The sequence below is a fragment of the Anolis sagrei genome, chromosome X (assembly GCF_037176765.1).
Source record: "Anolis sagrei isolate rAnoSag1 chromosome X, rAnoSag1.mat, whole genome shotgun sequence".
NCBI lineage: Eukaryota > Metazoa > Chordata > Lepidosauria > Squamata > Dactyloidae > Anolis > Anolis sagrei.
In genome coordinates, this window is record NC_090034.1 from 259,002 (window position 1) to 274,427 (window position 15,426).

General features: G+C 44.2%; 1 protein-coding gene across 1 annotated transcript in view; it reads right to left on the minus strand.

Moving 5' to 3' along the window:
• Nucleotides 1-552: 552 nt before the first annotated feature.
• Nucleotides 553-15,426, minus strand: part of LOC137098019 (BAR/IMD domain-containing adapter protein 2-like 1) — a 75,691-nt gene continuing 60,817 nt past the window's right edge. Inside the window, exons 9-14 of the mRNA XM_067473709.1 lie at nt 14,755-14,911; nt 13,143-13,350; nt 12,136-12,210; nt 9,046-9,244; nt 2,582-2,622; nt 553-889 (exon numbers count right to left, since the gene is read on the minus strand). Of these exons, the coding sequence (XP_067329810.1) occupies nt 814-889; nt 2,582-2,622; nt 9,046-9,244; nt 12,136-12,210; nt 13,143-13,350; nt 14,755-14,911 (756 nt within the window). The 3' untranslated portion in view covers nt 553-813. The remainder of the gene's footprint in view (nt 890-2,581; nt 2,623-9,045; nt 9,245-12,135; nt 12,211-13,142; nt 13,351-14,754; nt 14,912-15,426) is intronic.

Sequence of the window (15,426 nt, forward strand, 5' to 3'; positions counted from 1 at the left end):
CAGAACGGGCGATAGTGCGTACCGATTCTCTGCCGGAGTCGCAGGAAAAGCAAAGCAGAAGAAACGACGCAGATGCAGCAGCAGTAGATTCTCGTTCAATACAAAACACTCGCAAGATCCATTCCTAAAAGGCGACGAGACGCTCTTTCCTGGCCGAGGAGGAGAAGGCGTCCCGCCGGATAAAACCTCAGAATGCACACATTTAAAAACAATTGCAATCAGTGTAATTACGAGCGTGCCTCTCAACCACACATTGCGGTTGTTTCTGTTCACAACAATTCATCTCGGCAGGTTAGCATTCAATAGAATCGTCCTCAAAACAATACGCCGCGAGTTCTGTTGTGCTTGGACGTATTGCAGACCGTGTCAACAAAAAAAACCAATATTATTATGTTACAGAATATAATGACACCCCCCGATTTTAAATATTTACTCCGGCCATAGCCGCAGACATTCATCGCCGTCACGAAACGGGTTCTTTTGCCCCCCGTTGTGTCCTATGTATAATATACACACTTCTATTAAGGCAATTCTTCTTCCATGGCACCGCTCTAAAAATCTCTACACGCCTCTTTATTAAATAATTGGAACGTACCCATAGACCCAATCAAGGGGTTTCAGCATCATCATCATCATCATCAATAATAATAATAATTAGCAAACGGAGGAAGCAGCCATGCTTGAGGGCGAGGAAACCCTTTGCTTTCTACTGTACACACTCGTTGCACTTAAATACACTTTCCCAAAGGCCAGGCAGAACACGGATCCATGTTGCCCACGACGTCTCGCGATTTACAAGGAGGGGCGTCTCGCTCATCGGAGGATCGGGGCCGACCGGTCGTTGGTGACGGTCGGGCGGAGCTTCACCGTCGCAAAGGGGTTTTCGCCACTGCGGGGAAAAAATGCGTTGGAATGACCGTCCGGGACAAGAGAAGACACTGACCGGCGCCCGAGGCAGCCGTCCTGGCCCGACCCCGGCCCCCCTCCTTCCGTCCTCCCTCCTTCCTGCTGCTTTGGGCTCCAACTCCCACAAGGAGAGCTTCGTATAATATATGATATGATATAATATAATACCGGGAGGCAGCCAGGCTCCTTACTGGAGGTGGAATGGCAGGGAATAGGTTTTGAGGAAAGGAGACACAAAGAGAGGTCCCGGAGATTTGGGAGCACGGATTTTATTTACCAGCTGGGGCCTGGTGAGGAGTCGACTCCCAAAAAACACCAGAGCAAATGAAATAGGCGCGGGCTGTGGCTTTTATAGTTTTCCAGCTTCAAGCAAACAAAGAACATGCTACAACATACAATCATCGTCATCCCTACGTCATCTGAGCATCATAAGAATATCAGGTTCCCTCTCCAACATAAGAAAAAGCATGTCTTACACTCCTCCATCAAGGGGCCCTCCCTGAGATGTCAAGAGGCTTCTTACTCAGAAGACACTAGGCCTTCCGTACCAGCCTCTGTGGCTTCTTGTCTCTCTCTTGGAAGGCCGAGATAACATGCCCCCCTTCCTCTCGGCTGTGCCTGGGATGGAGCCTGCTTGTCAGCTTGGGTTTCTTACACACACACACAGAGAGAGCCTGAATATGCTATACATTTAAAGTACATATGATTTTTATGCATAAATCAATCAATCGATATCTATTTTTCCACTATCTCCTCATCAGAGGAAACGATAGGGAGCATACAACACCCCGATTCAAACAGCTTCGTTGGCTGCCAATAAGTTGCCAAATTCAAGGTGCAAGTCATGACCTATAAAGCTCTAAACGGTTTGGGCCCTGCCTATCTCCGCGATCGCATTTCCTTCTAAGATCTTCCAGGGAGGACCCCCTCTCGGTCCCACTACCGTCTCAAGCGCGGATGGTGGGGACGAGAGAGAGGGCCTTCTCGGTGGTGGCCCCTTGCCTCTGGAACGCCCTTCCAAGGGAAATAAGACAGGCCCCATCCCTCCCCGCCTCTCTCCGCGATCGCATCTCCTTCTATGAACTGGCACGAGCTCTAAGATCTTCCGGGGAGGCCCCCCTCTCGGTCCCACTACCGTCTCAAGCGAGATTGGTGGGGACGAGAGAGAGGGCCTTCTCGGTGGTGGCCCCCCGTCTCTGGAACGCCCTTCTAAGGGAAATAAGACAGGCCCCATCCCTCCCCGCCTATCTCCGTGATCGCATCTCCTTCTATGAACTGGCACGAGCTCTAAGATCTTCCGGGGAGGGCCCCCTCTCGGTCCCACTACCGTCTCAAGTGCGGTTGGTGGGTACGAGAAAGAGGACCTTCTCGGTGGTGGCCCCCGTCTCTGGAATGCCCTTCCAAGGGAAATAAGACAGGCCCCATCCCTCCCCACCTATCTCCGCAATCGCATCTCCTATGAACTGGCAAAGAGAGTAGCACATCATAAGGCGTTTGGGTGTGACGGCACAATATATATATATGTATATGTGTGTGTATATATATATACACACATACACACCACAAGTTTGCAATCGGCCATTCAGGCTGCCTGGGAGTGAATGCAGGGAGGGGTATAAAAATAAAGTTGTTATTATTGTTATTGTTATTGTTATTATTATTATTATTCTCTCACCTGAGGAACGGAGGCTTCCCGATGCCATTCATGTCCGGTTTCTGGGAAGAAGGAAAGGGAACCATCATTACTCGACACAGAAAACAATACGGGCGTTGGTAGGACATTCAGGGGTTAGATCTGTGATTCTGTGCATGAAGAGAGCAGGCGCTTCCCCGGCTTGAGTCAATAAGTACAATGAGGTCGTATCATAACTATTAGGAGTTAACTACTTTTTGGTTACTTTTTTGTTAAGTAATTGTGCCCATGGGGGATCTTCCAGGGCTGATTTCTCCCTCGTTGTCAGAGCTATTGGCATGAAACTTGCTACAATGAGAGAACACATTGACCGCTGTGAGCCCAGAAAGTTTCAGAAAGTTTCGCTCATCCACTGATTTTTGGGGAATTTTTAAATGTTTTTATAAACAACATTTTTAATAAATAAATGACAAGCGTGATCTCCTTGGATTTAATCCCCAATAACACAAGATAACAGGGCATTATTCTCCCCAAGTTTCGGAATGATTCGCACATCTCCTGATTTTTGGGGAATTTTTAAATGTTTTGATAAACAACATTTTTTAAAAATAAACAACAATTGCGATCTCCTTCGATATAATACACAATAACACAAGATGAGAGGGCATCACTCTCCCCAAGTTTGGGAACAATTCGCACATCTCCTGATTTTTGGGGAATTTCTAAGCAGCTTTTCTGCCCAGCGCTGGCCATTCTTCCTCCTAATGAGGTGCAGACTCTGTTGGGAACACCAGGTGGCGCCGTGGTGCAGAAAACGAGACCCAATCCATTCCATAACCAAAGCATGAAAATAATTTTGGGCTGCTGAGAGTTTTCGGGGCTGCCTGGCCCTGTTCCAGAAGCATTCTCTCCTGACGTTTTGCCCACACCTACGGCAGGCATTCTCAGGAGTTGTGAGGTCTGTTGGAAACTAGGCAAGTGATATCCGGGGTGGGAGGGAGAAAGAACTCTCGTCTGCTGGAGGCAAGTGCGAATGCTGCAACTGGCCACCTTGATTAGCATTGAACGGCCTTGCAGCTTCAATGCCTGGCTGCTTCCTGCCTGGGGGAATCCTCTTTTGGGAGGTGTTAGCTGGCCCTGACTGTTTCCTGTCTGAAATTCTCCTGTTTTCTGAGTGTTGCTCTTTATTTCCTGTCCTGATTTTGGAGTTTGTTTGGATTTTGTCCATTTTCATGGTTTCCTCCTTTCTATTGATATTCCTCATGTGCTGCTTGTGCATTTCAATGCCTTCCCGGTGTTGCCTGGCACGGGGACTGTCCGAACGGTCCGGCCTTCCTGCCTTCTCCAATAATCACGTGCGGTGTCTTACCACTGGACAATATTTAAAAGGCAACCAATTAGCTTAAACGTCTCGTTGCTTGGCTAGACTACCCACGTCAACTATCACATTCATTGCAGACGTTTTCAAGAAATGCCCACACCATCAGTTTTGGCTAAAAATATGATGGAAGGCATTCCATTGGGAAGCCTGATCTGGCCACGGTGGTCCACGCTCTTGTTACATCCAGAATAGACTACTGCAACGCACTCTACGTGGGGTTGCCCTTGGAGACTGTTCGGAAACTTCAACTGGTCCAGCGAGCGGCTACCAGATTGCGTCATACAGGGAGCACACCACCCCGCTGCTGTGTCAACTTATCTGTTTACCACGTGAGTCTTGCAACGCTAAAGATGTTTATAAAACATCAGCCATAATGGCAGTTTCTGTATAAAAAGAGCCTTAAATGGAACGCTGTTTTTGAGCTCAAACACATTGGCCACGTTGCAATAAAACTTGTGGCTTATTACAAAGAAATAAAGAAAGAAAGAAAGAAATCTGCTGTGCCTGTCGTGTTCCTTGATTCCTGAACCTAAGCAACCCCACTTGCCCCGTTTCCAACAAAGCTCACAGCTTCTGTGGATGCCTGCTGTAGATGTGGGAGAAACGTCAGGAGAGAATGCTTCCGGGACATGGCCAGGCAGCCATACAGATAACTCACAGTAACCCAGTGATTCCGGCCATGAAAAAATGACAACGCAAACACAGTCTTGTTTCCCTGCTCACTCACAATCTCCCAAACCAGCCTCTTTTTCCAGGTTCGGCTGCTGAATTCCCACTGAATCCACGACGCTTCCCTTGGCCAACGACTAATGTGAAATAAGTGTTTGCTTTGCACAGACGTCTGCAAAGGGTATTGGAAACGCACAAGGCCGTGTCCTAATAATACAATTAATACTATTATTACTACGACTGCTATTATGATGATGACGGGCGGGCGGGCAGGTGGGCATGCGTGGGTGGGATTCCTATTTCTACGCGGGTGTGTATCTGGACTAATTTGGGGGGAGGTCGCCGTGCTCGTGGCTGGAACGCAGACACACTATTTGGGATTTTCTAAGTCGGGAGTGCTTATATTTATAACGTGGCAGATGTTTGAGGAAAGAATGGGAGGATCGCTTTGCACGCCGGCCGAGGGTGCGGGGAGCGTGTCATGGTCTGGAATGCATGTCGCTGTTTCCAAAAACGCCTTCCAAGCAGAGCAAGCCACGGATTTGGATGCACGGTGGCGCAGTTCACACTCTGCCGAACCATTAATTAGAGAGACAATGCATTAGGACGAGTTACATTCATAGAGAGGAGGAGGAGGAGGAGGAGTGAACCTTTCGTTGTGCCATGGGAGAGGGTGGCACGCGTGGCCGTGCGAGGCTGTTGGGAGAGCCCCTCACAGCCGCGTGTGCCGGCAGGGCGCTCCTCTTCGCAGGAGAACACAGCGTCCCACCACGTCCTTCCGCAACGAGGAGGTCTGACACGTGGCTGTGCAAGGTTCGTGGGAAAGCCCCGCACAGCCACGTGTGCCTGCAGGGTGTTCCTCTTTGCGGCCAGCCATGTTCTCCTGTGAAGAGGAGGGTTGGACACGCTGCTGCTGCGCAGAGTTCTCGGGAGAGCCCTGCGCAGCCACGTGTGGTTGGGACCGCTGGGGCCCGGGCCTGGGCCAGAGGCAATAATAACCCAAAGGGCCACATCCGGCCCACGGGCCTGGGTTCCCCATTGTTCTGGAACAGCTGTTCCAGGAGCTCCAATTTTATTTGCTTTGAATTAAATGTTGGTTTGCAATCCCAGGCTTGGGATTTTGCAGCAGGGTGGCTTCCTGTTTTAGTTTGCAATCATAGGGCCAGCCACCTGTCTATTATAGTTAGGATCCCTGGTCCCGCCGCTCTCTGGGTTTTTTGGAGGGAAGGGGCCATCTTTCAGTTAGTCCCAGCAAAGGAAGTCAATGCAGAGGATGTATACAGACGTCCTCCTGTGCAAAGGCTTCGTCCCTTAAGACTTCCCGGGGGAGAACAGTCTTGAGAGCCTCTGAAGATTCCCAAAGGTTCCAGGGAAACAGCCTTACAGCCCTGAGGAATTTTGGAATGACAGCTTTAAATGTCAAGATCTCCAGCTAAGTGACTACAGGCCTACTGGTAGGTCCACTCGGTTTTGAGACGCAGTTCAGCCCGGTAGTGGATCCACATCAATACGGTTTAGGTTCAGAGCAGCCTGGGAGGAGCTAGAATGGGGAATTTTCCTTCAAACAAGGTTTTTGAAGATAGTGCCTGTTCCCTATGAACAAGATTGCAAGAGCCAAGACACTGTTAAGAAAGCTTTACAATTCCTGTTTGTTCATCAATAAATGGCCGTTATATTTAAGCTCAAGCCTCCTAAAGACTGTTTAATGAGGGAAATTTCTCTAAAGGCTTCTTTTCGGGTCCCCGGGCTTCCCGCTGGATCCAAGCCATACATCCCCTCTTAAAGGCACTTCATTTCAGGTCCAGCGGCGACAGAACACCCACGCCTGATCTAGAGCTTTTCTTCTAAAGCAGCTTCTCTGAAAATGAGTTGCGGCTTTGTATCTACTATTAGTATTAGAATGCATTATTATTATTATTATTATTATTATTATTATTATCTATATATATATGAATGCTCTGTGCGTAATGAGTACCTTAAAAACAAAAGAACCAACGAACGAAATCACACCAAATTTGGCAACAAAACATCTCACAACACAAGGAGTGACCATCACTCAAAAAATTATGATTTTGTCATTTGGGAGTTGTAGTTGCTGGGATTTATAGTTCACTTACCATCAAAGAGCATTCTGAACTCCACCAACGATGGAATGGAACCAAACGTGGCACACAGAACTCCCATGACCAACAGAAAATACTGGAAGGGTTTGGTGGGCATTGACCTTGAGTTTGGGAGTTGCAGTTCACCTACACTGTGGACTCAACCAATGATGGATCTGGACCAAACTTGCCACTTAATATGCCCAAATATGAACACAGATGGAGTTTGGGGGAAATAGACCTTGACATTTGGGAGTTGTAGTCACTGGGATTCACAGTTCACCTACAATCAAAGAGCATTCTGAACCCCACGAACGACAGAATCAGGGCAAACTTCCCACACAGAACCCCCACGACCATCAGAAAATACTTAAGACACCAAAGGCCATTTTCTAAATCAACATACTGGTCCACAACAATGCGTGGCAGGGGACAGCTAGTTATTATATATTATTAAATTATTATTATTATTATTATGTTTATTTGCACCCTGCTTTTTCTCCAACAAGGAGACTCAGTGCGGGTTACCTTAAAAAGCACGGCAATACAATTTGAAACACACAAATATTATACGAAGACTAGCCGTCCCCTGCCAGGCGTTGCTGTGGCCCAGTCTGGTGATCTGGAAAATAAAGTAATGGCTTCTAATATATGTCATGTCTTGATGCTTGTGAGTAAATAGTATTTCTTGCTGTTTCTTTGCCAGTGTTGATGTGGAGAGTGTCTGGTTTGCCCACCCTGGAACATGCAACATATTATTGTCCTTCTTTAGGGGCCCCTTTCAAATCTATGATACTATATCTCTCTCTGGGTGTGAATCATATCTGTTTATATCTCTGGCTGGATGGGTCTTTGTCAGGAGGGCTTTGATTACGTTTTCTTACCCTGGTGAAGGGAGTTGGACTGGTTGGCCTTGAGTATTTTCTTTTGGTCATGGGAGTTCTGGGTGGAAAGTTTGCCCCAATTCTCTCGTTCGTGGGGTTCAGAATGCTCTTTGATTGTAGGTGAACTGTGAATCCCAGTGTCTACAACTCCCAAATGTCAAGGTCTATTTCCCCCAAACGCCATCTGTGATCATATTTGGGCATATTGAGTACTCCTGTCAAGTTTGGTCCAGATCCATCATGGTTTGAGTCCACAGTGCTCTCCGGATGTAGGTGAACTACAACTCCCAAACTCAAGGTCAATGCCCACCAAACCCTTCTAGAGTTGTCTGTTGGGTCATGGGAGTTCAGTGTGCCGAGTTTGGTTCAATTCCATCGATGGCGAGGTTCAAAATGCTCTTTGATTGTAGGTGAACTATGAATCCCAGCAACTACAACTCCCAAATAACAAAATCTATTTCCCCAACCCCACCTTTATTCAAATTTATGCACATTGTATAATTGTGCCATGTTTGGTCCAGATCCATCATGGTTTGAGTCCACAGTGCTCTCTGGATGTAGGTGAACTACAACTCCCAAACTCAAGGTCAATGCCCACCAAACCCTTCTAGAGTTGTCTGTTGGGTCATGGGAGTTCAGTGTGCCGAGTTTGGTTCAATTCCATCGATGGCGAGGTTCAAAATGCTCTTTGATTGTAGGTGAACTATGAATCCCAGCAACTACAACTCCCAAATAACAAAATCTATTTCCCCAACCCCACCTTTATTCAAATTTATGCACATTGTATAATTGTGCCATGTTTGGTCCAGATCCATCATGGTTTGAGTCCACAGTGCTCTCTGGATGGAGGTGAACTACAACTCCCAAACTCAAGGTCAATGCCCACCAAACCCTTCTAGAGTTGTCTGTTGGGTCATGGGAGTTCAGTGTGCCGAGTTTGGTTCAATTCCATCGATGGTGAGGTTCAGAATGCTCTTTGATTGTAGGTGAACTATAAATCCCAGCAACTACAACTCCCAAATTACAAAATTATAGTTCTTTGAGTGATGGTCACTCCTTGTGTAGTGAGACGTTTTGTTGCCAAATTTGGAGTGATTTCGTTCATTGGTTCTTTTGTTTTTAAGGAACTCATGACGCACAGAGCATTTATATATATATAGATATTTAATTCAATCCAGATATTTAGTCTGTATTAAATATTTGCATTGCATTTAATACAAACCTTTAATTCCTATTAAATGTTTGTATTAAAGATTTAATTTAATTTAATTTAATACAATGCAAACATTTAATATTTGTATTAAATGTTTAATGCAATACAAATATTCAAACCTTATTTAAGACTATTTTTTTCCCAAACTAATTCCGAATGCCAATGCGGATGCCCAGTGCCAATGGTGAGTGTGCAAATCAATGTACAAAAGCCAGGCGGGTGCAATGCGATGCCCGGAAGGGACGTTGGGGACTCACGTGGACGGCGGCCGCGTCTTCCGCTTTGGCCAGCGGGCTTTTCATCAGGGCCTTGTTCTTGGCCGCCGTGGCGTCCACTCTTCCTTCCGAGGCGGCCTTGGAGTGACCGCCCGTGGACAAGTAATCTGCCGGCGGAAGGACGACCGCGCTCCTCTCGGCCAGGTTGACGGAGCTGACGCTGCGGACCGGCACCGACGCGCTGGACGGAGGGAGGAAAAGGGTCAGCCACTCCGGCCACGAGAGGGGACACTCCCCAGTCACCGCAAGTACTAGCCTTCTATTATATTATATTATATTATATTATATTATATTAGTAGTATTATATTACTAGTAGTATTATATTATTTTATTATAATATATTATTATATTAATTATATTATGAATTATTAGTATTATTGTGTTATTCTTTTATTATATTGTATTATTATATTATTTATATATTTATTATATCATATTATTCATATTATATTGTATATTATGAATATGGTTATTTAATTATATTATGATTCACATCCTTATATTATTGTTATATTGCATTATTAATATTATTGTATTGTTATTTTATTATTATAGTACAGGACACTCCCCAGTCACCGCAAGTACTAGCCTTCCATTATATTACTGTATTATATTATATGTATTATAATATATTATATTATATATTATATATATTATATTATATATTATATATTATATATTATATTATATTACTACTAGTATTATACTATTTTATTATAATATATTATTATATTAATTATATTATGAATTATTAGTATTATTGTGTTATTCTTTTATTATATTGTATTATTATATTATTTATATATTTATTACATCATATTATTCATATTATATTGTATATTATGAATATGGTTATTTAATTATATTATGATTCACATCCTTATATTATTGTTATATTGCATTATTAATATTACTGCATTTTTTATTAAAACAAAAGTCCTTTGTCCCACCCTGGTCATCATTCCACAGAGATAGAAACCCATGTTTCCTACTTCCAACAGACCTCACTCCCTCTGAGGATGCTTGCCATAGATGCAGGCGAAACGTCAGGAGAGAATGCCTCTAGACCATGGTCCGAAAAAACCCACAACAACCCAGTGATTCCAGCCATGAAAGCCTTCAACAATATTATTGTATTGTTATTTTATTATATATTATATTATATATTGTAAGCATTATTTTATTTTATTATAATCTGTATTATTAGTTTATATATTATATTTTATTATATATTATATCTTTTGTATTATTTGTATTACTATATTGTTATTTTATTATAGTATTACATTATATTATATATTATTTGTATTATTATATTATCATATTATTCTATTCTATTATTACATTTAGTATTATATTATTATATTATTTATATAATTATTATATAATATTATTCATATTATATTATATTGTATATTGTGAGTATGGTTATTTAATTATATTATTATTCACCTCCTTATATTATTGTTATATTACATTATTAATATTATTGTATTATTACATATTATTTTATTATATATTATATTATGTATTGAAAGCATTACTTTTTGTTATAATCTGTATTATTAGTATTTTCATATTATCATATTATATTATTTTACTATATTATATTTTATTATATATTATATTATTTGTATTATTTGTATTACTGTATTGTTATTTTATTATTTCATTATATTATATATTATTTGTATTATTATATTATTATCATATTATTGAAAACATCCAACTTACAAGCGACTCCTAGTTACGAACGGGGTGAGGCAACCGGAGGGGAGAGGAATTTTATATTACATATTATTAGTTTTACACACACATACAGACCATCCCTGAGTTACAAACATTTGACTCCCAAATGACTCCTAGTTAAGGACGGGGTTGAGAGAACAGGAAGGGAGAGGAATCCTATGTTCGATATTATTATTAGTATTATTTGTGGAGCCCCCCCACCCCACCCCCCTGGAGCTGTGGGTTCAAGTTGCTCCTGACATGAAAAAAAGTATTCATTTAATGTTATTATTATTATTATTATTATTATTATTATTATTATTATTATTATTTTAATTCTCTATTATAATATTATTTCATGTTATTAGTACTATTATATTATTATGTGTGTGTGTGTGTATACACACACACACACACACACACACACACATATATATATCTATTAGGCCTGGGTAACAACGGAAAAATTTGTTTCTAAAATCGATTTGTATTTGGGGGGTTTTTTTTGTTTCGATATTTAAAATAATTACAAAATTTTCCTTTTAAAAAGTTCGATATTTACGAAATTTCGTAAATGGTAAAAAATTAACGAATCGATTTCCGAAACAATAACGAATCGATTTGTTAATGGCGGACGCGACTGCGAAATACGCTAAAAAACCTCCAAAACCTTCTGAAGCTTCCCTCTCCCTCTGTTCTTGACTGTTGGTGTGATATTATAATTTTTTTTCACTAATTAAACCATAAAACTGGCCCAGACATGCGGAAATAATAACGAAACGACCTCAGAACAATAACGAAACGAATACAATATCGAGATACGAAGCATTTACAAAACGTTTTTGAAAATTCGTTTTTTTTAATAATTGCTCCAGAATGGTTCGTTATCGTTTTGTAATTGAAAAAATTAACGAATTATTAACGAATTACGAATTAACGAAACGAAACTGCCCAGCCCCAATATATATATATATATATATATATATATATATAAACCCTTGAAGGAGCTGGGGGTGGTGACGGCCGACAGGGAGCTCTGTCATGGGCTGGTCCATGATGTCACGAAGAGTCGGAGATGACTGAACGAATGAACAACAACATATATATATATATACACACACACACACATACATACATGGGCTGTCCCTGAGTTAAATAATGTAGAGCGAGAGGAGGAGGATGGTGCGAGAGAGAGGAACGGGTGAAATCACGACTCCGGGTTCAGAACGAACGAGGCGGAGACGCCAGGGCCGTGCTGAATGCCGAAAACCGGAGTGCTCTTCCTCTTAAAAAGCGGGTTGTCTTGCAAACATGAGACAGAAATCCCGGTCAAGACCAGGTTACCTTGGTGCGGGCACGGGAACGGCCTCCACGGGATCTTCCAGCGGCTTCGTGTACGACGAGGGGAACCAGCCTTTCCTAGAACGGAACAAGAAAGGACCGCCAGTTGCAGCAAACCAGCATTTTATTACATATAATATGCCTTTTATGGAGAAGTTCAGCGAGAGCGGGGACACGGCCACGTTCTTCCTTCGGACCAAAAGCAGAACAATTCCGGGCACAAAGCAGTGGCCGTGGAAAAGCCGTGCGGAGGTGGAAGCGCACAACTATACAAAAGGCCAAGTCACTTGGGATCGAGGGAAGGCGCATGGAAGTACGCTGGTGCCTTGGCTTAAGAGTTTAATGGATTCCCCAACTGAGCTCTTAACTCAAAACTGAGCTCTTAACTCAAAACTGAGCTCTTAACTCAAAACTGAGCTCTTAACTCAAAACCACCCCTGAATATTTTTTATATTTTATTTTTATAATAATTTTTATGATTATTTCTGCAGGTTTTGTACATATATTTTCATGAAAAATTCTACAGATTTTTTTATGATTATTTCTAAGAATATTTTCATGAGTATTTCTGCAGATATTTCTATGGATATTTCTGCAGGTATTTTATTAAATATTTCTGCACATATTTTTATGATTATTTCTAAGAATATTTTTTCTTATTTTTGCAGATATTGTAAAAATATTTTATGATCATCTCTAAGAATATTTTATGAACATTTCTGCAGATATTTTTATGATTATCTCTGCAGATTAACGATGGTCATATCGGAAGGCAAAACCAGGGCCAAGTGACAGTGCGTAACTCAAAACACTCTTAAGTCGGGGCGCTTGTAAGTCAAGTCCCGGCTGTGCAGGCCACCCTCCCTCCTGGGAGTTGGGTTTCTGCCGCCCACCCACCCGCCGGCCCGCCCACCCACCCACCTGCTGGCCCGCCCACCCACCCACCCGCCGGCCCGCCCACCCACCCACCCGCCGGCCCACCCACCCACGCGCCGTCCCAGGGAACGCACACTTTGTTGCCGTCGTGCTCCCCGTAGAGCCAGCCGTCGCGTTCCTCGGCGACCAGGAGCGTGATGGTGTCTCCCTGGGCGAAGCTGAGCAGCGTCTTGTTGCTCCCGGCCGTGTGCGGGAAGATGGTCCTCACGCGTGGCCTCCTCATCATGTTCAGCCCCGTGGCCACCGAGGCCGAGCGCGACAGGCTGGAGTCCTCTCCGCGGTCTGGTCACCCAAGGAGGGAAACAACCACCACCACCACCACGGTCAAAACATGGCCGGACAGGGTCACAAGCCGAAAGGGAACGACATCCTAACGCTAGGTGACAACATTTGGGGGAAAAGGGTTCTGTGCGCAAGTGTCCTTTCCCGTTTGCTTCTGCGGTCCTGACTTTGGAAGCCGTGGTTCCTTCTATTCTGAGAAATTAGTGGAATGTCTAATTAGTGAAAGGATGTCTCAAAGGTCAAGGCAGGAACACAAGAAGCGTTCCCTCGCTCACCTTCCATCTCTCCCTCTCCCTTCCCTCCCTCTCTCTTTCCTGTCCTTCCCATCCCGCCTTCTCTCTTCTCTTTCTTTCTTTCCTTCTCATTCATCCTTTTTTTCTTTTCCTCTCTCATCCTCTTCCTTTTTCTTCCTTCCGATCTCTTCCTTCCCTCCTCCCTCTCGCCTTCCTTTCCTTCCTTCCCCTTTCACCCCTTTTCTCTCCACCATCCATCTTCTTCTTTCTTCCTTCTTCCCCTTTTTCTTTTCTTCTCTCATCCTTTTCTTCCTTCCTCTTTCCTTCCTTCCTTCTTTCCTCCTTTTTCCTTCCCATCTTTTCCTTCCTTCTTTCCTCTACTCCTTTCTTTCCTCTGCCCTTCTCCTTCCTTCCATCCCTCCTTTTCTGCTTTTCCTTCCATCTTCCCTCCTTCCCATTTCCCTTCCCCCCTCTCTCCTTCCTTCCTTCCTTCCTTCCTTCCTTCCTTCCTTCCTTCCTTCCTTCCTTCCTTCCTATCTTCTTTCCTTCTCATCCTCCTTTTTTCTTTTCCTCTCTCATCCTTTTCTTTTTTTCCTTCCTTCCCTTCCTTCCCTCTTCCTTTTTCTTTCTTCCCATCTTTTCCTCCCTCCCTCTATCCTTCCTTCACCTTTCACCCCTTTTGTCTCCACCATCCATCGCCTTCTTTTTTCCTTCTTGCCCTTTTTTCTTTTCTTCTCTCATCCTTTTCTTCCTTCCTCTTTCCTTCCTTCCTTCTTCCTTCCCATCTTCTTCCTTTCTTATTTCCTCACCACTTTCTCTCCTCTGCCCATCTTCCTTCCTTCCTTCTCCTCCTTTTCTGCTTTTCCTTCCATCTTCCCTCCTTCCCATTTTCCACCACTTCCTATTCCTTCCTTCCTTCCTGATTCTCTGGCATCGCTTTCCGTGGCTGGAAGACTTGGTGATGGAAGGCTAACTTGACTCCTAAGCGCACAGAGACTGGCACTCGGAACCTCTGTGGCACAAATTACAATTCTGAGGTGCGCATCACACTCTCTGCAAATGCTCTTTCTGTTTTGGTTCCAGGGATGGGCCGACTGAGCTGCGCATGAGAGGGGGTGTTGCGCGAGAGGTGGGCTTTTACGGGCACACCATGCTCCTCCCACCTACCCACCTGTGGCGTGGTCCATCCTGTCGACGCCGGCCTTGTGGGGGGCGGTGGCGGGCGGGTGGTTGAACATGTCGACCAAGGGGCTGGTGAAGGCCCTCCCCGCGGGCGCGGGCGGCACTTTGGGGGACGTCCTCTGCACCGAGTCGTAGTGATTCCCGATCTGAAGGCACAAAGGGAACGAACGTTAGTGGGGAATGCTGCGTCTTGGCTACAGGTGCACACTCTGGGGGTTCAAAGGTGGGCATGGCGGGGGAAAAGTCCTTCCTCCAGAGAACGGGGTTAAGGGCAAAAGTCCATGGAATGGAACACGCATGTTCTGGATCCCTCCTGACTAGAGCGAGGAAAGGTCCAGGAGGAGGAAAAGGAGGAGGAGGAGGAGGAAGAGGAGGAAAAGGAGGAGGAAAAGGAGGAGGTGGAAGAGTAAATGGAGGAGGAGGAGGAGGAGGAAGAGGAGGAGCAGCAGCAAGAGGAGGAGGAGGTGGAAGAGGAAAAGGAGAAGGAGGAGAAGAGGAGGAGGAAAAAGAGGAGGAGGAGGAGGAAAAGGAGGAAGAAAAGGAGGATGAGGAGGAAGAGGAGAAGGAGGAAAAGGAGGTGGAAGAGGAGGAGCAGCAGCAGGAGGAGGAGGAGGAGGAAAAGAAGGAGGAAGAGAAGGAGGAAAAGGAGGAAGAGGAGGAG